General features: G+C 43.1%; 1 protein-coding gene across 3 annotated transcripts in view; it reads left to right on the plus strand.

The window, feature by feature from the left end:
- The window catches only part of CWH43 (cell wall biogenesis 43 C-terminal homolog), a 32,847-nt gene extending 7,449 nt beyond the window's left edge, over window positions 1-25,398 (plus strand). For 2 of the 3 annotated variants that reach the window (XM_077934364.1, XM_077934365.1), the window contains 15 exons: window positions 2,783-2,974; window positions 5,320-5,440; window positions 5,620-5,774; window positions 6,340-6,541; window positions 8,051-8,139; window positions 9,454-9,708; window positions 10,355-10,480; window positions 11,597-11,676; window positions 13,769-13,874; window positions 14,842-14,977; window positions 17,248-17,397; window positions 20,170-20,314; window positions 22,191-22,252; window positions 23,879-24,034; window positions 25,141-25,398. In XM_077934364.1, coding sequence (XP_077790490.1) covers window positions 2,783-2,974; window positions 5,320-5,440; window positions 5,620-5,774; window positions 6,340-6,541; window positions 8,051-8,139; window positions 9,454-9,708; window positions 10,355-10,480; window positions 11,597-11,676; window positions 13,769-13,874; window positions 14,842-14,977; window positions 17,248-17,397; window positions 20,170-20,314; window positions 22,191-22,252; window positions 23,879-24,034; window positions 25,141-25,231 — 2,066 coding nt within the window. In that variant the 3' untranslated portion in view covers window positions 25,232-25,398. Of the gene's footprint in view, window positions 1-2,782; window positions 2,975-5,319; window positions 5,441-5,619; window positions 5,775-6,339; window positions 6,542-8,050; window positions 8,140-9,453; window positions 9,709-10,354; window positions 10,481-11,596; window positions 11,677-13,768; window positions 13,875-14,841; window positions 14,978-17,247; window positions 17,398-20,169; window positions 20,315-22,190; window positions 22,253-23,878; window positions 24,035-25,140 lie in introns of those variants that run through there. The other variant, XR_013394277.1, reaches the window with a different exon arrangement.
- The last annotated feature ends 1,738 nt before the right edge of the window (window positions 25,399-27,136 follow it).

The raw sequence follows: 27,136 nt of genomic DNA on the forward strand, positions 1-27,136 counted from the left end.
TGTAATAATGGAGGGATACAATCTATTTCAAAGAAACAGACCAGACAAGAAAGGAGGAGGAGTGGCGTTATATGTCAGGGATGTGTATACCTGTGAAGAGATCCAAGATTTAGAACCTCAAAGCCAAAGTGAGAGCATTTGGGTCAAAATTAAGGGAGAGAAGAATAACAGTGACCTCATTGTGGGAGTTTACTATAGATCCCCAAGCCAAACGGAGGACATAGATGATGCCTTCCTGGAACAGATGGCCAAGCATGCAAAAGGAAGGGAGATAGTAGTAATGGGGGACTTCAATTACCCGGATATTTGTTGGATGTCAAACTCAGCCAAGAGCATAAGGTCAAACAGATTCCTCACTGCTCTTGCAGACAACTTCATTGTCCAGAAAGTGGGAGAAGCAACAAGAGGAACAGCCATTTTAGATCTGGTCCTAACCAATGTTGATGACCTGGTTAGTGGGGTAGAAGTGGAAGGATCATTAGGCGCGAGTGATCATGCTCTTCTGAAGTTTACTATACAGCGGAAAGGAGCAGCCAAGCATACTAGGACTCAATTTCTCGACTTTAAGAAAGCCGACTTCATAAAGCTTAGGGAAGTGCTGGGTGAGATCCCATGGACAGTAATACTAAAAGGAAAGGGAGTTCAAGATGGCTGGGAGTTTGTTAAGAGGGAGATAGTAAAAGCACAACTTCAGGCAATACCAATGAGACGGAAACATGGAAGGTGCCTAAAGAAGCCAGGGTGGCTATCTAAAGAACTTTTAACTGAGTTAAGATTAAAAAAGGATGTGTACAAAAAATGGAAAAGGGGGGAAACCACCAAAGAGGAATTCAAACAAATAGCCAGCACGTGTAGACACAAAGTCAGAAAAGCTAAAGCACAAAATGAACTCAGGCTTGCTAGAGAGGTTAAAAGCAACAAAAAAGGCTTTTATGGGTATGTTCATAGCAAAAGGAAGAACAAAGAAACCGTGGGGTCACTCAGAGGAGAAGATGGTGAAATGCAAACAGGGGACACAGAAAGGGCTGAACTCCTCAATGCCTTCTTTGCCTCAGTCTTCTCCGATAAAGAAAACAATGCCCGACCTGAAGAATTTGGAGCAAATGATTCAGCAGAGGAAACACAGCCCAGAATAACTAAGGAGATAGTACAAGAATACTTGGCTAGTCTAGATGTATTCAAGTCTCCAGGGCCAGATGAACTGCATCCAAGAGTATTAAAAGAACTGGCAGATGTGATTTCAGAACCACTGGCAGTCATCTTTGAGAATTCCTGGAGAACAGGCGAAGTCCCGGCAGACTGGAGGAGGGCAAATGTTGTCCCTATTTTCAAAAAGGGGAAAAGAGAGGACCCAAATAATTACCGCCCAGTCAGTCTGACATCAATACCAGGGAAGATTCTGGAGCAGATCATTAAGCAAACAGTCTGTGAGCACCTAGAAAGGAATGCTGTGATCACCAATAGTCAGCATGGATTTCTGAAAAATAAGTCATGTCAGACTAACCTGATCTCGTTTTTTGACAGAATTACAAGCCTGGTAGATGAAGGGAACGCAGTGGATGTAGTCTACCTTGATTTCAGCAAGGCATTTGACAAGGTGCCCCATGATATTCTTGTAAAGAAGCTGGTAAAATGCGGTCTTGACTATGCTACCACTCAGTGGATTTGTAACTGGCTGACTGACCGAACCCAAAGGGTGCTCATCAATGGTTCCTCTTCATCCTGGAGAAGAGTGACTAGTGGGGTGCCACAGGGTTCTGTCTTGGGCCCGGTCTTATTCAACATCTTTATCAACGACTTGGATGATGGACTCAAGGGCATCCTGATCAAATTTGCAGATGACACCAAACTGGGAGGGGTGGCTAACACCCCAGAGGACAGGATCACACTTCAAAACGACCTTGACAGATTAGAGAACTGGGCCAAAACAAACAAGATGAATTTTAACAGGGAGAAATGTAAAGTATTGCACTTGGGCAAAAAAAATGAGAGGCACAAATACAAGATGGGTGACACCTGGCTTGAGAGCAGTACATGTGAAAAGGATCTAGGAGTCTTGGTTGACCACAAACTTGACATGAGCCAACAGTGTGACGCGGCAGCTAAAAAAGCCAATGCAATTCTGGGCCTCATCAATAGGAGTATAGCATCTAGATCAAGGGAAGTAATAGTGCCACTGTATTCTGCTCTGGTCAGACCTCACCTGGAGTACTGTGTCCAGTTCTGGGCACCACAGTTCAAGAAGGACACTGACAAACTGGAACGTGTCCAGAGGAGGGCAACCAAAATGGTCAAAGGCCTGGAAATGATGCCTTATGAGGAACGGCTAAGGGAGCTGGGCATGTTTAGCCTGGAGAAGAGGAGGTTAAGGGGTGATATGATAGCCATGTTCAAATATATAAAAGGATGTCACATAGAGGAGGGAGAAAGGCTGTTTTCTGCTGCTCCAGAGAAGCGGACACGGAGCAATGGATCCAAACTACAAGAAAGAAGATTCCACCTAAACATTAGGAAGAACTTAGTGACAGTAAGAGCTGTTCGACAGTGGAATTTGCTGCCAAGGAGTGTGGTGGAGTCTCCTTCTTTGGAGGTCTTTAAGCAGAGGCTTGACAACCATATGTCAGGAGTGCTCTGATGGTGTTTCCTGCTTGGCAGGGGGTTGGACTCGATGGCCCTTGTGGTCTCTTCCAACTCTATGATTCTATGATTCTATGATTCAAACTCCTAACAGTATTTAGAAAATCAGATAAATTTCACTCTGCAATTTTCTCTTTTCTTTCAGGTTATGCTTCCTGGTCTCTTTATCATGCCCTTCCACCAATGATCTATTTTTTTCCTTTACAAACATTGGAACTTACTGGCTTAGAGGTTTTTGCTCTTGCTTTCCTCTCTCCGATGTTTCTGATGATTGGTCCACTTTGGAGGTTGGCCAACAAGAAGCACATTCTAGCCTTGCTAAGGCTGAGCATGATTGGTAAGTTCACTTTTGTAATTCTAAAGTGTCATCGAAAAGCTTGGCAACAGCAAGGTGTCAGGCCGAACTTTTCAAACGATGTTGTTGTTTAGTCGTTTAGTCGTGCCCGACTCTTCGTGACCCCATGGACCAGAGCACACCAGGCATTCCTGTCTTTCACTTCCTCCCGCAGTTTGGTCAAACTCATGCTGGTAGCTTCGAGAACACTATCCAACCATCTCGTCCCCTGTCGTCCCCTTCTCCTTGTCTTTCCCAACATCAGGGTCTTTTCCAGGGAGTCTTCTCTTCTCATGAGGTGACCAAATTATTGGAGCCCCAGCTTCAGGATCTGTCCTTCCAGTGAGCACTCAGGGCTGATTTCCTTAAGAATGGATCGGTTTGATCTTCTTGCAGTCCATGGGACTCTCAAGAGTCTCCTCCAGCACCATAATTCAAAAGCAACAATTCTTTGGCGATTAGCCTTCTAGGAAAGATAATAGAGACAGTTAAGATTCAGCACATTCACTAAGGCATTCCACAGCTACTGGTGGGACTACTTTCAAGTTTCAGGGTGTGGGCCTGCGGAATAAATCTTACTGACAAACATGGGACCAGGCCAGTGTATCTATTGATTTAACACCTTTCTATTCTGCCTCCCCATCATAAAGCTGTAATTGCCTGGTTTGGAATACAAATCATTCTCAGCTATGTTAAGAATGGAGTGCCATTTCTTCTAAAGATTCTCCTTAAACTTGAAACGTAATATTAGATTATGCAAATGTAGTATCAGTGTTTGCATAGCTAGTTGCTTTTAGGCGTATGAACAAAAGTCATTTCATATGAACTTTTAATATCCCGGTGAAACACTAATTCTTTTCTGTGTTCAGTTCACCTGACCAGCTGGGCCAACTCACATTACTCTTTCTAGCAAAAAATAAAAATACGTCATTGTTCTTCTTCTAAGCATGTGTCTCCCAACTTACACAGGGGTTACATTCCCGGCTACTGTGTGTATATGTGAAATCACGTATAGTGGGGAACACCATCTAAAAAGCCTGTAAACACTCTCTAAACCTCTGGAAACCCTTTAAAAAAGCCAGCAGTGCCTACCAGACTGGCATGAATGGTCACAATGGTGGCTCTCAGTTCTCCTCATCGCTGGAGGACAATGTGGAAACAACGAAAAGGAGGGTAGACCAGTTCCCCAAAGTGCCTGGCTGTGATTCAGAGGTAGACAGGACCCTGAAGGAGTGGCAGACCTACATTTCAGGGGCTCTGAAGCTCAAACTGTCATGGGCAGTAATGAGGTCTGGGTAACCACTGTTATCTTCTGCAATGGATTGTTCCACAACAGATCAGCACACCTTTACAACTTCATTGCTACTGTCTCTCAAACTTCGGGATGGTTGAAATATATACAACAAAACATTAATCAATTTGTGTCGGGCAACTCATAAGGGATCTCCTAGAGCAGACCCAACATTTTTAAGCAATGTGAACTAAAGTCGCTTCAGGATTAGGAGTCCTGAAGTTTAAGCTTCATCGGTTTCATAGTAGATCCGCTCGTGCCCTGAAGTGCTTGGCTGTGGGTCAGATTTCACTTGCTGATGGTGCTCGTGCCATTTTTGCAGTTTCCCTGCTCTTTTCAGGCTGTTTTTTGTTTTTGTTTTTTGCCCCTTTCACGCCTTTTTGCAATTTAAATCTTTTTATTTAATTATTTCCCGGCACCGCGCATAAGTGGGGAGACACCTGTATCTAAAATTCTCTTATCTTCTTTAATAGGAATATGCACATACACCTGCCAGGGGAGCTCTCTCAGACAACAGAGAAACTTTTTCCCGACTGCACCCTGAGAAACTTTGTTCTTACCGGGTTGGTTCCGAATTGAGTCAAGAGAAATTTGCTAACTGCTCATTTTGGAATTTACCCTCTCCCAGATTCACTAGTTTTCTACACGCAACGATTTATTTATTTTTAAATTAATATAGGGACTCTACTGAATGAGTTTGCTGAACATCGCCCTCAGCTCTTAGAGAATAGGATAATTAACAGGTCTTTATTCAAGCTGAGGTAGAGCAGCCAATGGAATTATCAACCAACAACACTGTAACAACTGGATTCTGTGGGGGTTTACTGCTTTTGAAAAAGCATGCAAAGGACCAGGCAATGAAATTATTAAGGCGGGGGGAGAATTACATTTATTTGTTTAGGGCATCATCTAAGAACCTCTAAGTTCACTGATTTCAAAGAGGGAGACAGTTGCATGCTTTATTCTCCCATTGGAACAAATGGGTGTTAATAGTGCTCAACTGTAGCTATATTATACAATTTTTATTTTTATTTTATTAATGTGTTTCTCTTTACAGGGAGCATTCTTTCATACCACGCTCCAAATGCTTACCTTCGACTCTTGATCTTGGCCCTGGGTGTTTCTTCATCGTTGGTAGTTCAAACCGTAACATGGTGGTCTGGCAATTCTTTACAAAGGTATTGTGAAAGAGGGCGCAAATCTTGCATTATAAGTAGCAAGCTATCTTTGACAGTAAACGAAAACCGTGAAAAAGCTTTATCTTAAAGCAGATTTCTACTTAATACTGAAGCTATTTTAGCTTATTTGTTTGTGCATTCCTTAAAAAAACATATGTTTAAATGTTCTGCTTTTACAGATACTGCAGAATCTGGGGATTTATACTAGGAAAAATTCTTCTTCTCGTTCTTCGGATTTGCTATACATCGTTAAACCCAGTATGGAACTGTACAACTGCCAATGTTACTATAACCGTCCTAGGCTTTGTGGCAGCACTTGAGCGGACATATACAGGTGACAATTCACAATGAAGCCATTCCTTTCTTTGTATGTCCTCAGCAGAATTTTGGGGGTAGTATGTGTGGAAAAACATGACCATAAATATGAGCTATGACTGAGTGAGTGGGCGAATGGTAATTCTATTTTATTTCCCTGTTCAACCCCATCTTTAATCCCCCTTGCCTCTCTGTTCCTCAGGACTTTTGCCTCTATTATTGCCTCTTCCTCTATTATCAGGCCTGGCATCAGGAGGAAGCATCCTCAAGCAATTGCTGGGGACTTGGTGCCCCCGAAGGGATCACCCCTGATGCCTGCCTTGATTCCTCCCATCACCATCACTCCTTCTTCTTTATTCTTATGACTTTGTACACTTGGGTGGAATCAACACACATATGAAAAAACATGGTGAAAACACTTTTTAAAAAAAGTTTTGAAAAATAGATTGAATTTTGCATAGCTCGCTGTCGCCATCTAGTGTTGCCTTTGTATATTGCACCTTACCACACTTTTAAAACATTTTATTTGCAGCTGTGTAGCTGAGTCCTTGATTTGCTGAATCAATGTTTTCCGCTTTTTTAAGGTACTAAAAGCCAAAAACAAGAAGCAAACAAGATTGGAAACGCAACAAAGGAAACCATTCATGGTTCCAACTGGTTTTTGTCAGGGACAGCTTTTGGCAGCCTAATGTTCCTCACCTTCTGGATTTTTGGAGAGGTCTCTCTAGTTTCCAGATGGGCAGTGAGTGGACACCCGCAACCTGGGCCAGATCCTAATCCACATGGGTAAAGTGTGTGCTCTCCTAGTATTTTATTAAGCAAGTTAAAAATATCAAATCCCAAACAGGTGGAGCTTGGAAGTCATGAAATCCTGGTAACAACAAGAAGTTCCAAAGTAACCCTGCACAGTAATCCCTACATATAAACTGGTATTGGCTTTAATGACACGCATGTGCCTCATCCCCTTGGGACTAAAGAGATGCATGATACAATTGGGAGGGGTGGGGCTAAGTTCTCATTTGGGGTGTAGGGTGGCAAGTGAATTATTACCATCATTGTGTTATTTAATTTTTTACTGCCTGAAGGTATCAGGTTACAAGGTTGATAAAACCATTTCCATGTTTTGTCTTTCATATTTGGAATGGTTATCAGCTCACATTCTTTGATAGCGAAGACATTGGGGTTTTTAGGTAGTGTGTAGCACAATTCAAAGCATGTTTAGTTAGATGCAAGTCCCTACAAATTCGACGAGACTATACAACACCGGTCCTGAAAGACCTTCATTGGCTCCCAGTACGTTTCTGAGCACAATTCAAAGTGTTGGTGCTGACCTTTAAAGTCCTAAACGGCCTCGGTCCAGTATACCCGAAGGAGCGTTTCCATCTCTATCGTTCTGCCCGGACACTGAGGTCCAGCGCCGAGGGCCTTCTGGTGGTTCTCTCACTGCAAGAAGTGAGGTTACAGGGAACCAGACAGAGGGCCTTCTTGGTAGTGGCACCCGCCCTGTGGAACACCCTCCTCTCGGATGTTAAGGAAATAAACAACTACCTGACCTTTAGAAGACATCTGAAGGCAGCCCTATTTAGGGAAGTTTTTAATGTCTGATGTTTTATCGTATTTCTAATATTCTGTTGGGATCCACCCAGAGTGGCTCTGGAAACCCAGCTAGATGGGTGGGGTATAAATAATAAATTGTTGTTGTTGTTGTTGTTGTTGTTGTTGTTGTTGTTGTTGTTGTTGTTGTTGTTGTTGTTACTATTACTAACACAGCCTTCATAAGAGCATCTGTGTGTCTCAGGAGCTCTATTCAGACAACAGAATACTGTTCAGGCTGGACATGCATACTTGGAAAATAGGATTATGTCCACTCCACTGGTTGCAGTTAAAAATCAATGTGAATATTGAATGTAATGGATCTGCCATTTCCCATCCTCAACCACAAATCCACAGACATGCCATAGACCACCTAGGTAAAGCTTGTGGACCGCTGGTAACATAAATGGTCTGCAGTCTAGCATACAGTTGAAAGAGGTGGCAAAACCTCAGACACAGCTGTCAAATTGCACCTCCTTCCATCTCTACCCTTGCTATAAAGTCGGGCACTGCTTGGTGCAATAAAACTGACTGTAACTGGCTGGGAAATATTTAGCTAGTCTATTCATAAGCACTTGCTTGTCCAAATCCTCTTCAGATTCAGGCCAAAGGAAAAGAAAGGAATTAAGTTTAGCTTGTGCCTTCTCTTTGAGTTGTTTCTTTCAAAAAACGCAATAATTCTCTGTTCTCTCATTTTTACAGAGGTGCCGTTCTCTTAGGACTGGCTCATGGACTAATGCTGTCTTTCTGGCCTTGGTCTACCTGCGCCCTGTGTGGTTGGTGCCTTATAGGTAAGAATAAATGTTCTGCAGTCCCTAAGCCTCTTAAAGACATTTCATTAGTAGGAATGGGGAAAGGAGACATACATTCTTCATTTGCTGAACTGTATAGACTTGGGGATCTTGCCCATGGTGAAATTCACAACTTGAGTTCATCTGAGAGTCATTTTTAGGTGATACTGTATATGAATGTGTTAGTCATGGAATGGTTCTTTCATTTTGAAGTCGATACTGCACAGTAAGTGGTTTAAGGATCTACACAATTATTTCTCCATCCAGGGGGCTTTCGTATACAGTGGTACCTCGGGTTAAGTACTTAATTCGTTCCGCAGGTCCGTTCATAACCTGAAACTGTTCTTAACCTGAAGCACCACTTTAGCTAATGGGACCTCCCTCTGCTGCTGCGCCGCCGCTGCACGATTTCTGTTCTCATCCTGAAGCAAAGTTCTTAACCCGAGGTACTATTTTTGGGTTAGCAGAGTCTGTAACCTGAAGCTTATGTAACCTGAAGTGTATGTAACCCGAGGTACCACTGTACTGTCTTATACAGCAGGCGGCAAGAAGTATGTATATGTTTTTAGCTCATGGTTGGAGGAGCAGAAACAACATTTATCATGTTAGGTGTTAGAACTCAAGCTTGCTTGGAAACTCTAATCCATAATTAGTTTACCATACTTGGGTAAGCTGATAGCGTCTAGGCATTCCTGGGTGAAACCTTGATCCTCATCAATGCAGTTTCTGCCCTAGTAGTAGTTTCTAAACTGAGATCATCTTAGTCATCGCAGTGGTTACCATTCATCTTGGACAATTCCACCTTCCTAGCTCCTTAGCAGTTTTTCAGTACAGTGTATTACCAAATGCTGGGTCAACTGCTTCAGAATCTCTTTGGGTTCCAAGAGATAGCAATCCAACAGAAAGTATTTAAATAACTGGAGAACTATCAGGCTGGTTTGAGGACATTATTAGTCTTGGGAACCCTTTATTGTTTACTCCGATCCCAGTTATAATAAGGTCTGTGATTGTTCTTATTCATGGGGATATTTTATTATAATAAAGGGGATATTGATACTGCGTTATATTTATAAAGGGGTTGCTTCCATGAGATTTTATGGTGCCATATTTATCACTGTGTGTTGTAGCCAACATTTGTTCTAGTCAGAGCAGAACCATCAAAATTAATAGACATGACTAGCTTATGTTCTAGAGTACTAGACCTACTCTGAGTAGAACCTACAACCAAATGACAGTGGTGCCATATTGATCAGAATGACAATACATAGCAATGTTTCATGACTTTGGCATCATTTTTTGTCCGTTCTTTAATAGGTGCAGCAGGAGCAGCTGGCCTGCTTGGCTTACGAACGTGGTATGCAGCCATTGCTGGCGACCTCCTAGCTGTCTTTACAATGTGCCTGTGGCCTCGCATAACCGGATGCTTCGTTAGCTGTTTACATCCTGGGAAAGTCATGAGTACAGCCATGCTCATACTTGTGCTAGACACATTCTTCTGTGTGTGGTGCACAGCTTATAAATTTGTGCCGGGTGGAATCTATGCTAGAGAAAGCTCTCATATTCTTTTGGGTATGTTTGCCCTTCTTAGCCAAGAAAAGTCATCAGATTTACTTGGTTTGGGTATCTAAAGACTGTAAAATACAATCGAGAATGGTTTCACAGTTCTTTCTGTACTTTGACAAAGTTGCAGCGTGGAGTGCCCCTGTTCAGTATACTCCATTGCATTCCATTCTCCTTTCCTCCCTGGTTTTCTGCCCCACCCCCCGGCAAAAAATATTCAGCATTCCATGACCACTGAGCATGCTCATTCCTCATTGGACTGTTTTCTGATTCCACCCCATAAGTCCCCCCCCCCATTTTTTTTTTTTACTTCTGCAAACGTTGAAGTTCCTCCAAAGCCTGCTGATATTTTCCCTCCCCTTCCTGTCTCTCTCTGTGTGCAGTAGTGTCATTTTGGCCATGAAAGCAAAGTTGGGATCAGCCAATGGGGACATTAGATTTGACGCTGGCTGTTCCAAATGCCCACCTTGTCCTGTTTATTGTGTTGGCTTAATGCATAAGCGATGAATTAGGGATCAGCTTTGCAAATTGCTAAACTCTTCACCTTCTATGTACTTACAAGTTGGCTGACTGACAATATCATATTGGAGTATTCTTGTGCAAGTTTCCCTTCCCACTGGTCATAACTCCCCCATCTGTTATATTTTGGTTACAGGGTTCACCATGCTGTTTATTGTCATAGGCACACTAGTTGAATGCAGGAAGGATCTTCACTCTCTGTTTAGGGTGAAAAGTAGTGATAAACCGTTCTTCCATGAAAGTGAAAAATACATCAAATTATGTAAGTATAACTTCGCTTCATTTCTCAAAAACAAATTGCCAGATAGACTTACAGGTCATTAAATGCACCAGGCTAGAGGGTTTGTTTGGGTGCTTCAGGCATAAACAAAGTGTTAGGCCACATCTGAGGTTAGATGATGCACTCAAGAATCCTGCCTAAAAAGTCATCTGTAACAACTGAATTATTGCCAGATCAGTGTCTTTGCAACATCACTGTATTGCTGAACATTGTTCATCAGTCCAAGAGTTCAGTGGATATGTTTGCAAGTTCTTGTTGAGACATTGAGTATGTGCAGCTTTTGAGTAGACAATTAGTGTGTTGGCTACAAGCCAAGTTAAACAGAGTACAGTGGTACCTCTGGTTGCGAACGGGATCCGTTCCGGAGCCCTGTTCACAACCTGAAAGGAACGCAACCCGCGTCTCCGCGTCTGCGCATGCACAGGATGCAATTCGCCGCTTCTGTGCATGCGTGTGATGTCATTTTGTGCATCTGCGCATGCGCGAGTGGTGAAACCTAGAAGTAACCCTTTCTGGTACTTCCAAGTCGTCGCGGGACGCAACCTGAAAAAAGTAACATGAAGCAAACATAACAAGAGGTATGACTCTACATGAGAAATTCTGCCTGGAGACAGGAAAGCCTAGCAACAGGTGGTGATTGGCTAAGTAGTGGGGTTCGTGTGCCCCAAACGGCCCTGCGGGGGTCTCCCTATTTGATGTAGGTCTTAGGAATCCACACCTGGATTGACCTGCACGCCACTTCTGGAGGGTGGGCCGGAAGTATTTTGATTGCCCCATGCCCAAGCCAAACCTCTTTCATCTGTATTCAATAAAGTTTTGGCCTATTTTGATCCAAACTAGTTTTAGTGGTCTTTTATTTATCTGGGTTGGGGACTAGGGAGCACGACACCTGGACCTGCAACCCTACTTCAGCATGACAATATAAATGGCAAGTTAGTAGAGAACACATAAAACTGCCTTTGTAAGCATTTGCCAGCTCAATATAAGTTGGGCACTATTCCTGACATGCTATTAATGGTTGATATTTGTAGATTCCCCCAAATCAATTTTTATTATGGCTCCCTTATACTAATATACACTCGGTTGATTTTTTTCTAGCTCTGTGGCTGTTTGTTGGGGTAGGCCTGCTGGGATTAGGATTGCGATACAAAACTTATGAGAAAAAATTAGGACATGGGGTGAGTCATTTGCTTACTTTTAATCCATTTAAATTTGATTTTATCTCTTTATTTTATTTTGACAGATATACTGCTTAATTGCAATAATCTCTAAGTGGTACATACACAACTCACTCAGTTCAAGCTGCAAAATCATAAAGAAATATAGTGGTACCTCTGGTTGCGGATAGGATCTGTTCCGGAGGTCCGGTAGGATCCCTCAGGTTTCCGCAACCTGAGGACCGCTTCTGTGTATGCGTGCGGGGCGAAACCGATAAATACTTATGGGTTTACTGCACGTGCATCCTGAAGTTTACATAACCAGAGGGTTACGTAAATGGAGGTATGACTGTATCATTTATAATACTTGCATCTTTACATGAAAATACTAGTGCAGAAACAATCTTTAACATGGGTAAGCAAACTAAGGCCTGGGGGCCAGATCTAGCCCAATCACCTTCCAAATTTGGTCCATGGATGGTCCAGGATTCAGCATGCTTTTACATGAGTAGAATGTGTCCTTTTATTTAAAATGCATCTCTGGGTTATTTGTGGGGCCTGCCTGGTGTTTTTACACGAGTTGAATGTGTGGTTTTATTTAAAATGCACCTCTGGGTTATTTGTGAGGGATGCGGGTGGTGCTGTGGTCTAAACCACAGAGCCTAGGGCTTGCCAATCAGAAGGTCAGTGGTTCAAATCCCTGCGACGGTGTGAGCTCCCATTGTTTGGTCCCAGCTCCTGCCCACCTAGCAGTTAGAAAGCACGTCAAAGTGCAAGTAGATAAATAGGTATCACTCCGGCGAGAAGGTAAACAGCGTTTCCGTGCACTGCTCTGGTTTGCCAGAAGTGGCTTAGTCATGCTGGCCACATGACCTGGAAGCTGTCTGCGGACAAACGCCGGCTCCTTCAGCCTATAGATCGAGATGAGTGCATAACCCCAGTCTTCCATGACTGGACCTAATGGTTAGGGGTACCCTTGCCTTTACCGGGTTATTTGTGGGGCCTAGGAATTTGTCCATTCCTCCCCCCCCAATATAGTCCAGCCCCCCACCAAGGTCGGAGGGACAGTGGACCAGACCTCCTGCTGAAAAAGTTTGCTGACCCCCAATCTTTAAGGACGAATTCACAGTACTCAGCGTGTGCTGTGCCTTGATTATTATACAAAATGATGACAATTCAAAGTTTCTGTAAGGCTTCAGCACTCAGCGCTTTTTGACGGAGCATGGTCACCCATTCAGCTACAAAATGATAGACGTACATGCAAAAGCCACAACACCCACGACAAATCCTAGACTGGACCTAAATAAGAGTAACTAAAAATAATTTTAAATCAGATCATTCCCCTAGCCTATACTAGGTCATAATTTTGGAATAACTCCCCCATATTTTGTCCTTTTATATGATGTATATATAATTATATACGGCACCTTACCAGTTTTCACTAGCAAACAAGACAGGTTTCTGTTTCAAAGAGCTTGCAGTGAAGAAGGCAATAGGGGAAGGAGATATAGGAGAAACTGCAGTTACATGTACTTTGACTTGGATACATCTAGGGAAGGGAACTGGGATTCATTATTTCGTTTTGTCATGCGTTCCTTTATTTTCTCTATTTTGGGGCAAATATTATGTGTATAAGAGATGCGGGTGGCACTGTGGGTTAAACCACAGAGCCTAGGACTCTAGAAGGTCAGCGGTTCGAATCCCTGCGATGGGGTGAGCTCCCGTTGCTCGGTCCCTACTCTTGCCAACCTAGCAGTTCAAAAGCACATCAAAGTGCAAGCAGATAAATAGGTACCGCTCCGGCGGGAAGGTAAACGGTGTTTCCGTGCGCTGCTCTGGTTCGCCAGAAGCAGCTTAGTCATGCTGGCCACATGACCCAGAAGCTGTACGCTGGCTCCCTTGGCCAATAAAGTGAGATGAGTGCTGCAACCCCAGAGTCAGCCATGACTGGACCTAATGGTCAGGGGTCCCTTTACCTTTTTATTATGCATATATCATACCAACCTCTGTAATCCTATCAGCCACTTTTGTATTGCTCGCACACTAGTCAAAGAACGTGATTGTAAATGTAGTGAGACTGAACTTTTTGTTTTCCCTTCTGATTTATCTGTAGCCTCCAAAGAAAAACTTTTCAGCCCTGATTTGGCCATTCAGGTTTGGCTATGATAATGATGGGTGGTCCAGCTTAGAGCGATCGGCCGTCCTTCTGAATCAAACAGGTACTTTCAACAAAATCATATAGCTTGTGCATTATGCCTCTCTTGTCTTCTGTGATAGACACTTCCACCTTCGGCAGAGGGGTATAGAACCAAGAAATCAGAGCTCTGGGCTAGAATGGGAACAACCTTCAGTTGCTATAATTATTTTTGTTGTTAATTATGATTGCTATTAATGGGACGCGGGTGGCACTGTGGGTAAAACCTCAGTGCCTAGGATTTGCCGATCGCATGGTTGGCGGTTTGAATCCCCGCGGCAGGGTGTGCTCCCGTCGCTCGGTCCCAGCTCCTGCCAACCTAGCAGTTCGAAAGCACCCCCGGGTGCAAGTAGATAAATAGGGACCGCTTACCAGCGGGAAGGTAAACGGCGTTCTGTGTGCTGCGCTGGTTCGCCAGATGCAGCTTGTCACGCTGGCCACGTGACCCGGAAGTGTCTGCGGACAGTGCTGGCTCCCGGCCTATAGAGTGAGATGAGTGCACAACCCTAGAGTCTGGCAAGACTGGCCCGTATGGGCAGGGGTACCTTTACCTTTACCTATGATTGCTATTATGTCATACCAATGTTGTGGGGGGAAAGCAGAAACGTCATTCAGGTAAGCAATACAAGGAGACATAATTTTTTCTATTAGATATTTGTATTAGATATTGTCTTTCACAAAAAGCAGTATTGCTCCTGTGGAGTGAGGAGATGAGATCATATTATTCCCCCCCCCCCCTTTGCATACTAAAGTCTTTCACCAAAAGAGTCAATGAGACAATGCAGAGATGGCAGAATCAATAATATGCTTTGTTCTTTGGATTTTGACAGAAAAAATTGAAATGGTTGATGTTATGAGATTACTACCCAGTTTCCCACTGCTTGCTTGCCTCTCTTTTCAAACAATAAATAAATAAATAAATAAATAAATAAATAAATAAAGAAGGTATATTAATATAGCTACACTTCTCAACCCATTGTTTTGTTCCCCAGGGGCAGACTTTATTACTATTGTGGAGAGTGACGCTTCTAAGCCATTCATTGGGAACAATGATCCAACCATGTGGTTGGGAGAGAAACTTGGTTTTTACACAGATTTTGGCCCAAGTACCCGAGATCATACTTGGGGGTGAGTGAACTGCATTTGATTACAGAGGTGCAATAGGTGATTAAAGACATAGATATTTGATGCATTGTAATGAGAATGCTAGGGACGCGGGTGGCGCTGTGGGTAAAAGCCTCAGTGCCTAGGGCTTGCTGATCGAAAGGTCGGTGGTTCGAATCCCCGCGGCGGGGTGCGCTCCCGTTGCTCGGTCCCAGCGCCTGCCAACCTAGCAGTTCGAAAGCACCCCTAAGTGCAAGTAGATAAATAGGGACCGCTTACTGGTGGGAAGGTAAACGCCGTTTCCGTGTGCTGCGCTGGCTCGCCAGATGCAGCTTTGTCACGCTGGCCACGTGACCCGGAAGTGTCTGCGGACAGCGCTGGCCCCTGGCCTCTTGAGTGAGATGGGCGCACAACCCCAGAGTCTGTCAAGACTGGCCCGTACGGGCAGGGGTACCTTTACCTTTACCTTTAATGAGAATGCTATTGTGTTTATATCAAGTGTCAGAGCTGTCCCCAGGTCCCAGCTCACAGAGGACCAACGCTAGCCGGTAGTAATGTACAAAAGTCTTTATTGAAGTACAGTTTCCATTTTCAAGCCGCAGCGCGCAGCTCTACGTCTTAGAAGCTAGACCGGCGAAGCTCCGTCTGAGTCTCCACCCCCTGTACACCAGTTTAAGACTCTAACCTTACTCCACCTCTTCCGTCTCTCCTTTCTCCTCTGGGTCCTTCTGCCCCCCGGGGTCTCCTCCTTTCTGGACTCTTCTGACGCTGACCCCCCTGACTCCTGTCCCTCCTTCCGGCGGGCTTTAGGACCTGGCTCCCTATCCGGGCTACCAACTGCGCCGCCCTCCTGTACATTTGAACTTGGCGCGCGCGCCCAGCCTCCAACCTTCCTCTTGACCGTTTCCTCGCTCTCCGATGGAGGCGTGGCCAATCCTGACTCCTCTCCTCCCGCTGGCGGTGAGCCGCCTGATCCCGATACCTGGGACTCCTCCCCCCTACTGCGCTCTGGTGGGGAAGCTGGTCCTGATTTCCAACTGCTGCTCTCTGAGTCCCCTCTGGCCCCTTCTTCCTGGGGTGTCCCCCTAGGCACCCCCCTTGCTCTGACCATGGGAGCCCCTTTCTGTGAATCTTCCGATTTGCTGGAAAGACTCAGAGACCTCGGGCCGCTGTCATCGCTAACATTTCCTTCGGATTCCTCCCCCTCGCTCTCTATTTCCTCCCTTTCCTGTGCCTCTGCTCCTGAGCCCCTGACATCAAGTATGATATCAAGTTATATCATTTTCCTGGGTTTGTTTCTCTCTTTTTTTGGATGCAGATACTTGTGAATTATGGCATTTCATAACGTGCCTTCACTATTCCATATCCCATAGGGGCATGTTCTGCATCCTGAACATGCCTTTTGTTATGTACTGAAGTTTTCATCCTGGGCCAGCAGGGGGATACTGTAGATAGTTTTCACTCAGGTCCACATATGCAAATAAGGGATTGAAAGTGACATTCAGTGATTGCATAGTTACAGAAAGTTGTTACTGTTGCTTTTGTAGTGGAGCTCTATATAAGCAGGTTGGCTGAACCCTTCAGCCCAGTTCTGTTCTGGCCTGTGAATAAACAAGAGCTGTTTGAAGAATCGCTGTGTCGTCTGATATGTTCACCCACAACTTAACACCTTTAGCCAACTCTCAGTCCTCTACAGGTCTAGTTTGGATTTCGCTAAACCATAATTTTACATGACACGAAGCAGTCTCTGTGAATTCCAGGCTTGCAAGATCCCACTCCCCCCGGCCCGTCTCCTCCTCCAGTGTGGCTATGAGGAGATTGCAAGCTTTTGCTTCATATTTTGCTTAACCACAGCTTCTCATTTTATCCAAGCTGCAGTCTTGGTATTAAATGGGGTGAGATGTGGAAAACATGTACCTTGAATTCTCATCTATAACTTCCTAGAATGTTGATATGGAAGTGAGAGAGGAATTTGTTGCCTTACATGATTTCCCCGCCATGCCATAGAACATTATCTGTTCCTGGACCTAAAGCCACAACATCCCATAATTTTCACCCTCATCTTCTATTGAATCCTGCACAGGCTTTCAACCCTATTTAGTTATGAGATGATTACCCAGTTTCCTGAGTCAGCCTCTTTTGCCATGTTCTCCCATCCTAGCTCATTAAGTCTCCTACCCAGTGGTGATACCTTGGACAACTGCCTTGGGTCACTGAGCTGCAGGTGCTGGTTTTAGTTTGCATTGAGCTTTGGAACTAGCTGTGTTTAATAATTTTACTTCAATGTAACGCAGGATGATGGTTCTGTCAAGATACCCAATCGTGAAGTCCAGACACCACCTTCTCCCTTCTCCTGAGGGAGAGATAGCACCAGCCATCTCCATGACTGTGAACTTCACAGGGAAACTGGTGGATTTTGTGGTTGCTCATTTTGGAAATGAAGAGTATGTATGAAAATTGCTTGCATGAACAGAAAAGAAGCCAACTATTTAAGATAATACAATTATTATTATTATTATTATTATTATTATTATTATTATTATTATTCCATCCACATCTGAGAAAAATACTGATATCGGTAATGGATGGATGTCGGTAATGAAGATTAGAATCAACTGGAGTCATGTTCTTTTGAGTAGTTTTTTTTAAAAAAAAATTATTTGGCTTTATAAATTAGTGTTTACATTCAAAGTCTTGTATAAAAAACAAATAAACAAGATTCTTTCTGGGTGGCTTCCAACCAAATATTAAAAACACAATACAGCATTAAACATTAAAAATTTCCCTAAACAGGGCTGCCTTCAGATGTCTTTTAAAAGTAAGATGCAGTGGTACCTCGGGTTAAGTACTTAATTCGTTGCGGAGGTCCATTCTTAACCTGAAACTGTTCTTAACCTGAAGCACCACTTTAGCTAATGGGGCCTCCCGCTGCCACTGCGCAGTGCTGCTGGAGCATGATTTCTGTTCTCATCCTGAAGCAAAGTTCTTAACCCGAGGTACTATTTCTGGGTCTGTAACCTGAAGTGTATGTAACCTGAAGCATTTGTAACCCGAGGTACCACTGTAGTTGCTTATTTCCTTGACATCTCATGGGAGGGCATTCCATAGGGCGGGCACTATGACTGAAAAGCCCCTCTGCCTGGATCCGTGTAACCTCACTTGGAATAGAATAGAAATTCCTTTCCTTTCACTTTGCTCACTGACTAGACCAAGAAGATTAATATTCTTTTTTTAAAAAATGCTTTATATGTCCAATTTAGCATCTTATGAAAAACATAGCCTGACAGTGTTTATGACTGTGCTAGAGACAAAAAAAGGCAAAAGTAACCTTATTGGCCAGTAAGGAAGAATCCAAAATCCACATCAGGACAATGAAGGAGCATCTCCACCCCCATCATTCTGCCTGGACACTGAGATCCAGTGCCGAGGGCCTTCTGGTAGTTCCCTCGCTGCGAGAAGCCAAGTTACAGGGAACCAGGCAGAGGGCCTTCTCGGTAGTGGCACCCGCCCTGTGGAACACCCTCCTACCAGATGTCAAAGAGAAAAACAACCACCAAACTTTTAGAAGACATCTGAAGGCAGCCCTGTTTAGGGAAGCTTTTAACGTTTAATAGACTATTGTATTTTAATATTTTGTTGGAAGCCGCCCAGTACACATTTGATTGCACCCCACTGTATAAGTCCAACACAATCATCAAATTTGCGGATGATACAACAGTGGTGGGGCTCATTAGTGAGAACAATGAGACTGCTTATAGGAAAGAAGTACAGGGGTTAATTCAATGGTGTAAAGAAAACAATCTTATGCTTAACACCAAAAAAACCAAAGAACTCATAATTGACTTTAGGAGAAAGAAAAGTGTATTTTTACCATTGCACATAAATGGCGAGGAGGTGGAGAGGGTTGGTAGTTTTAAATACCTGGGCATTTATATCTCTGAGGACCTCTCATGGACTGCAAATATTAATATGGTTGTGAGGAAGGTGCAGGGGAGGTTGTATTTCCTGAGAATGCTCAGGGGACTGAATCTATCTCAGCACCTACTTCTGTCCTATTATCACAGTACCATCGAGAGTGTCTTAACCTATAGTATATTATCGTGATATGGGAGCAGCTCTGAAACGGATAAAAAAGCTTTACAGGGAATAATTAAAATTGCCCAGAATGTTATTGGGCTCCAACTACCAACCCTGGATGAGATCTTCACGTCTCGCACTTTGAAGAAGTCACACAATATCCTGAGAGATCCCACCCATCCTGCTCACAACTTCTTTGAACTGTTGCCTTCGGGCAGAAGATATAGGACAATGAAAACACGAACCACACGCCTTCTGAATAGTTTCTATCCAAGAGCTCTGATTGCACTAAATAATGATCTCAGGGCCAGCTGCAAGGAATAGCAAGCAGGGAGTAGGAAGGAATGAGATAGGTTTTAGGTTATGTTATGCCTTTAATAGGTTATGTTATATTCTGGATTATGTTATGTTTTTATAGATTATGTCTGAATAGGATGAGAGTGATGGAGATACGTGCAAATGTGTATGTGAACCCGGTCTTTGGGTGGGTGTTTGATTTTCGTTGTTGTGTATACTGTGTATATACGGACAATGACAATAAATTTATCTATCAGAGTGGCTGGGGAAACCCAGCCAGATGGGCGGGGTATAAATAAATAAATAAATTATTATTATTATTATTATTATGCTAGGCATAATGTTACAAAATAGTGTACAAGCTTTGAGTTCTCCGGAATGCTTAATCAAGCGAGATGGTACGCAAAGCAAGGGTGGGAAGGGGAAAAGAACTTGGCTGATATTGGAGCCCTGGAGTTGTTTGCATTTAGTTTCAGTCTTTAATGGTGCTTTCTCATGATTAAAATGGTGGGGTGCTGGATGGACTCAAATCTGTGCTCAGCCATATAGACCATGTCTTGGGCATGTTGCTAGTTCTCAGCCTAACCAACCTCACATGGCTGCTGTGAAGATAAAATGGGGTAACTACATGTCCCCCTTGACATTTTTGAGAATGGATAGGTCACAAATGTGATCAGCAACAAATATAATGGATTGCAGTTGTTAGCAGAAATATTTGTGATTCCCCCCACTCTCCCTAGAAATTGCAATTTCCCTAGAAAGATGAATCGTATCTTATGATTGCAATTCTTGCCATTGCCATTTCCTTCATATAAGAATCGTATCTTATTTCCCACCCCCAGAGAAGACTCAGATAGAGAGCTTCAAGCAATAGCTGTTTCTAATTTACTGAAGATGAGCTCTAACCAGGTTGTGTTTCTAGGATACATCACTTCAGCTCCTGGTTCCAGAGATTACTTGCAAATAATTGAAAATGGCAACGTTAAGGTATTACAGTTCTGATCCTAAATCATTTTTGTAAAAATACAAGATCGGTAACAATAAAATTTGGTGGCCTGGGTACATATTTACGGCATAATAGTAAATTAAAATGAAACTGTGCATGCATTGGTTTTAAAAAAGATGGTCAGAATCTTAATGTGCGAAAAGCACTGTGTGGACAATTACCCAGGCTGGATAGCAGAGTGCTTATCTAAAGAACAATGAAAAGAAATGCATAGTTAATGGAAGACTGAAATGAAAGCGATTAGAACAAATCATTTCCTAAACCCAATTTCATCCACGTCATCTCCTTTCTCACCTAACCACGAACAAAATCCCTACCCTCCATAGCTGCTGTTCCGTGCTCCCTTCAGTTCTCCCACTTATTTAACATTCAATACAATGGTACCTCGGGTTAAGAACTTAATTCGTTCCGGAGGTCCATTCTTAACCTGAAACTGTTCTTAACCTGAAGCACCACTTTAGCTAATGGGGCCTCCCGCTGCCGCCGCGCCGCCAGAGCACGATTTCTGTTCTCATCCTGAAGCAAAGTTCTTAACCCAAGGTACTATTTCTGGGTTAGCGGAGTCTGTGACCTGAAGCATCTGTAACCTGAAGTGTCTGTAACCCGAGGTACGACTGTACTCCAAACACTCTCCTCTTCCCTCCAAACACAAACATAGTTCACTACATATTTAAATACTAAGTCTTTATAAGTAGGATTGGTCTACAGTAGTACCTCAGGTTAAGTACTTAATTTGTTCCGGAGGTCCCTTTACCTTTACCACTGTAGTGGCCACAGAAATTGATCACCCCTTGTCCTATAATTCAGTCCACTCTACAGCACCAATACAATGGTACCTTGCGTTAAGTACTTTATTCGTTCCGGAGGTCCGTTCTTAACCTGAAACTGTTCTTAACCTGAAGCACCACTTTAGCTAATGGGGCTCCTGCTGCTGCCTCACCGCCAGAGAACAATTTCTGTTCTCATCCTGAAGCAAAGTTCTTAACCCGAGGTACTATTTCTGGGTTAGCGGAATCTGTAACCTGAAGCGTATGTAACCTGAAGCGTATGTAACCCGGGGTACCACTGTATATTGTTTTTCTTCCTCACCCCTCCCGCATATTCTTAAGCAGCACATGCTTCTTGTTCACATTTTTGGTTTTTCTATAGGTGTGTCAGAAGTCCATAAAAGGGGGGGGGGGTTTCCCCCCACTTGCTTACTTACAAACACTCAACCACACATCCAGATTTCCTTCCAGGTTAACAAGCTGAGGTGTCGGCAAAGAAGCATTTAGGCTTAGAGCATCCTTAACTACTGTTTACAACCACCTCTTCTCTCATGTGAGAGGTTCCAACTAATCACTCATCAATTCTTGCTTCTGTCATTTAGCCTTCTTGAAATATCATCTGATACTAGAGCCATAGATCAACTTCTGTTCTGACCCCTTATGCAATGCTCTGTCAACCAATTTCTCCAGGGGCCCAATGTTCACTATCTACGTTCCCCCCACTGCACCCTCGATCTCTCAGTATTCCATGCTCCTGAGTTCCTATGGGGCTATTTTTATTATTTAAGCATCTGCAAACACTGGGGTTACTAAGAGTCTGCTGATATCACTCTCTAGTATCTGGATGCTGTGATTATAGCTAGGAAAGCATGATCACAGGGAGACTTGGATCAGTCTTAGAATGATTTGCACAATCCCCACAGGCTAATATTTTAAAATGAAATAGTTCAATACCAGTAGTTTCTCTGGTTTTGCAAATTCTAGCTTCAGTTTGATCATCTGAAACATATAAACACAGTGACTTTGTTTGCATCTGCCGAAACCTTTTTCACGAACCATTTCCTCTTGCATTTGTTTTACTGCTGCTTAGGATATCGACAACACAGATCAAGACAGATGGTGCAGTTATATAATGTATCGTGGATTAATAAGGTACGTTAAATAGATACCTTGGTTATTTGCCTACGGACCCTCACTCTCTTCTTGTCTCATACACTCAGCTGCCGTTTTATGTGCTGTGCATGCCTGTATCATGCTCTGTATTTTTGAGTGACCCGTTTGAGGGGCAGGTTTTGTATCATGAGACTGTAACACAGGCTGTGTTCACATTAAAAGGTAAAGGACCCCTTGATGGTTAAGTCCATTCAAGGATGACTATGGGGGATAGATTTACTCTATGCAAGGGTGTTCAAACCTTGACTAGAGATGAATCTCACATACCACCTTACCTACAGAAAATGGAAGTTGTTCTCCCCTTCCAGCTGTTCAACATCAGTACAGCTTTAATTCATTTCTGTTTGTGTACACACTGGGGTGGGGGCGTTTATGGGGTGGGGATAGATTTACTCTATGCAAGGGTGTTCAAACCTTGACTAGAGATGAATTCGGAAGGTGTGAAGCTGTATCTTATAATAAGGTACAGGATACACATGTCTTTTGGATAGCATTGTGTGAACATGCATTAAGAACACAGTACAGTCGTACCTTGGTTGTCAAACACCTTGCGACTCGAACGTTTTGGCTCCCGAATGCCGCAAACCCAGAAGTGAGTGTTCCGGTTTGCAAATGTTCTTTGGAAGCCGAACGTCTGACGCAGCTTCCGTGGCTTCCAGTTGAGTGCAGGAAGCTCCTGCAGCCAATCAGAAGCCACGCCTTGGTTTCTGAACGTTTTCGGAAGTCGAATGGACTTCTGGAATGGATTCTGTCCGAAAACCAAGGTACGACTGTACTGGAAACGCAGTGAGTACACAGCAAATGGGAATGTCTCCATCTCTTTAACCTTTTCCTATAGAAATGAATGATTACCATTCATATGTATTTGTTCAACTTTCTTAAAATGGTTTTAATTTTGTTTGCAGGTCAAATTATTCCTTACTGGAATAACTGGCAAACTGAGCCCTCATCTGCACTATAAATTTAAAGCAGTATCATACCACTTTAAACAGCCATGGCTTCCCCCAAAGAATCCTGGGAACGTTAGTTTGTTAAGAGTGCTGAGACTTGTCAGGAGACTCCTATTCTCCCCTTTGAGCTACAATTGCCAGAGTGGTTAACCATCAGTCCCTCTTCCCAGGGAACTCTGGGAATTGTAGCTCTGTGAAAGGAATGGGAGTCAGCACCATCAACAAGCTACTATTCCCATTATTATTTGGTGGGGAGGGAATCATGGCTGTTTAAAGTGGTGTGTATAGCACAGATGGGGCCTGAGTTGTGCTTTTAGAGCAGCTAGTGGTGCAATGGGTCAGTGTGTCCGGCTGTTAACCAGACGATTTGTATTGTGGTTCAAGCTCACCCAAGAACTGCTATGGGCAAGATTCCTGCATTGCAGGGGGTTGGACTAGATGACCCTTGGGGTCTCCTCCAACGCCACAATTCCATTATTTTATTCTATTAATAGCTTGAGAAACAGTTAATTAGATACTGAAACCTGCCATTTATATTATCGGATGGCAAACAGTCACAAAGGCTAGAAACTATTTGGAAATCTTGAATGAGTAAAAAATTAAAATGAATGAGATGTTTCACTTCATTGGAAAAAATTATTTGCATTTATGGCAGATTGGGCTATGCTCGAATTTCTCATGCTCATCTGAGTGATTCTGAACTTCAAATGGCAAAATTTAGAATCCCAGATGACCCAGATAATTATATTGACAATGACAAACTCACCATTGACCCCAGTGAAGTATCGACGGAAACACATTTTGCCACAAGGTTAGTGCATTTACAATTAAAATGTGCCGCAATGTTTTCAAGTGAGTGGCTTTGAAATTGCCACCAGTTTTGTGAACATGAAATATGGGAATCCGTAAGTTTAGCAGCCTGTACTTATGACTTGCAGTAAAGAGATTCCTTTTTTGTAAAAAAAATTTTGAGAATCGCTCTCTCAGAGAATTCAGCTGGCGAGTATGGGCAGGATTGTAGCCAACATGGGGCCACTGAGAAACCAGAGTCAGCATATTTAGTTTGCCAAATTTTTATATATATAAAATTAGAGACAAAAAATGCCTAAGGGAGCGCCTCACTCCCAAAGAGAATAGTGCATACTCAGAGTTTATGTTGGACATAAATACAGAAAAGTGGCTTGTGCATGTGAAGAGAAATTGAGTATCCTGGAAGAGAAAATGGCTGGCTAGTAAAAGTTAAAGGGACCCCTGACCATTAGGTCCAGTTGTGGCCGACTCTGGGGTTGCGTGCTCATCTTGCTTTATTGGCCGAAGGATGGCCAGCATGACTAAGCCGCTTCTGGCGAACCAGAGCAGCACATGGAAACGCTGTTTACCTTCCCACTGGAGCGGTACCTATTTATCTACTTGCACTTTGACGTGCTTTCGAACTGCTAGGTTGGCAGGAGCTGCGACCAAGCAACGGGAGCTCACCCCGTTGCAGGGATTCAAACCGCCGACCTTCTGCTTGGCAAGCCCTAGGCTCAGTGGTTTAGACCACAGCGCCAACAAAAGTACTTAACACAGTTCCCATTTGAATGATAGTTGTTCTATCATTGTGGATAGTTCATTATGTACCAAGTCTCAATGAAATCAAAGAATCATGTAGCACAACTACAGTATATGCATGTTTACTCAGAAGTAAGTCTCAGTAAATTCAGTGGGGCTTAGTTCCACCAGATATGTGTCCAAAGGCGGAAGGAAACCTGTGTACTGGGGCAGTGAGGGAGGAAAGTAAAATTTAATAACCTAATTTCAATTTATTTTCTACCCTGATATTACTAATTACATATTTTTTTTTGCTATAAAGCTGCACAATTAGGGAAGGAGAAAGATGCTTATACCATGAACGTCTCACGCATTATTCTTGTACAGGTTTGGATGCTATCAAGATGGGCACAATTATGAGATGAACCATCGTTTTCACATGAGCACACCAAAGTACTTTAAGCAAGCTAGCTGCTAGAAGAATGATGCGCCAACAGGTTAGCAAACAGGAGGACACGCACTGCACTGTGAAAACCAACGACTTAGGACTGAGCCACATCCACGTTCATGTCTCATGGACTTAAACCAAATGGATCACTCTTGCCTTGCACAAGAGAAACAAAATAAACCATGTGAAATAAGCAACATGTGTAAATGTGTGTAATTCAGGCCAAAGCACCCAGCTTTTCACAGTATACCATTTGGCTTGATTTGGCAGCAAATGTGTGTTGTTTTGTGTGTCTGTTCGTGTTCGGTGCCACCGCTAACTACTTAATGCATTCAGAAAAGTAGAGTTTGCTTATGAAAATGGTGATTATATTTGTAGAAGAGAATTTCCTATACTGTACAGTGGTACCTCGGTTTACAAACTTAATCCGTTTCGGAAATCCGTTCCTAAACCAAAACTCTTCTTAAACCGAGGCTCGCTTTCCCTAATGAGGCCTCCCGCCACCAGTGCCCTTCCACTGTTCGGATTCTGTTCTTAGACTGAGGTAAAGCTCTCAAACCGGGACACTATTTCCGGTTTTGCGGAGTTTGTAAATCGAATCGTTCTTAAACTGGACTGTTTTTAAACTGAGGTAACACTGTACAGTGGTACCTCGGGTTACATACGCTTTAGGTTACATACGCTTCAGGTTACATACGCTTCAGGTTACATACGCTTCAGGTTACAGACTCCGCTAACCCAGAAATAGTACCTCGGGTTAAGAACTTTGCTTCAGGATGAGAACAGAAATTGTGCTCTGGCGGCGCGGAGGCAGGAGGAGGCCCCATTAGCTAAAATGGTGCTTCAGGTTAAGAACAGTTTCAGGTTAAGAACGAACCTCCAGAACAAATTAAGTACTTAAACCGAGGTACCACTGTATTCAATTTGTTGCCAGACCCGCCTTTAGTGCAATGCATCTGTTTGTCCTCTAGGGGCCAAGTATATATCAGAAGTATGGTCCAATGAATAGTGGAGACAATGCATCTCTGTGCTGCTTAGAAACTTGCTGCATACTTTGAAAGCTAAGTCATAGTAAGCCTCATTTCCTAGGAGTGGATGCAAGTGGGGCTGGCTCTCTTCATAACTCCCTACTGTAAGTTGGACAGTATATACACTGTGTTGCCTATTTTACTCTGTTTATGCTTGTTAAAGCATGGAATTGGTGCTATGGCATGCAACTTCAAAACATCTTCTGAAGCTTCTCCAGCTGGCAACGGTCATCTGGAAATTGCTTCTCAAACTCAACTATTCAGTCACTCTTTAGTCCCTGTCCTAAAATGGCATTTTCTGTCCCAGTGCAGCCACTGTAGCTAGTGGAGGAGGTCTTTTTTGTTCTGGCTCTGTTATACATTCTAAACCTTTGCTCTATCCATTTCCAGTATTGGTGCACCTTGTATGACATTGCCCTACCCACAGCAGTCATTAGTTCTCATCCTAAGTATTTATTGTCCCTGCAAGTATCCTAAATGGAGTTGGTTGGACTTCTTACAACTTTGGGACTCTGAAAACATACTGAATAGTAGAGGTGTCCTGCACATGTCTGTTACAGGTATTGCATTTTGCTGCTATTGTGCTAAGGAATATGTTGAAAGCCAACTGAAACAAAATCTCATTTGTTTGAATAATAGGATACATTTAGTTCACAGCAGAAGTTGTTACAAAGATTAGAGAGAAATCATTGTTTTGTTTTGTTTTGAAATTGCCAGCACATTTTAGCCTTGTGAGAGTCAGAAGGTAAAGCTGCAATTATTTTTTACACTTTATTCGCGTGCTCTCAGACATAAAACATAAACACAACCAGAAGTTATTTCAGAGAGAGAATGAATAATGAGAAAAAAATTAAAACAAAGGACTGAGGCATAATATTTTACACTGTGTTTTATCAAAAACTAGTTT

Source organism: Podarcis muralis, chromosome 9 (assembly GCF_964188315.1).
Source record: "Podarcis muralis chromosome 9, rPodMur119.hap1.1, whole genome shotgun sequence".
NCBI lineage: Eukaryota > Metazoa > Chordata > Lepidosauria > Squamata > Lacertidae > Podarcis > Podarcis muralis.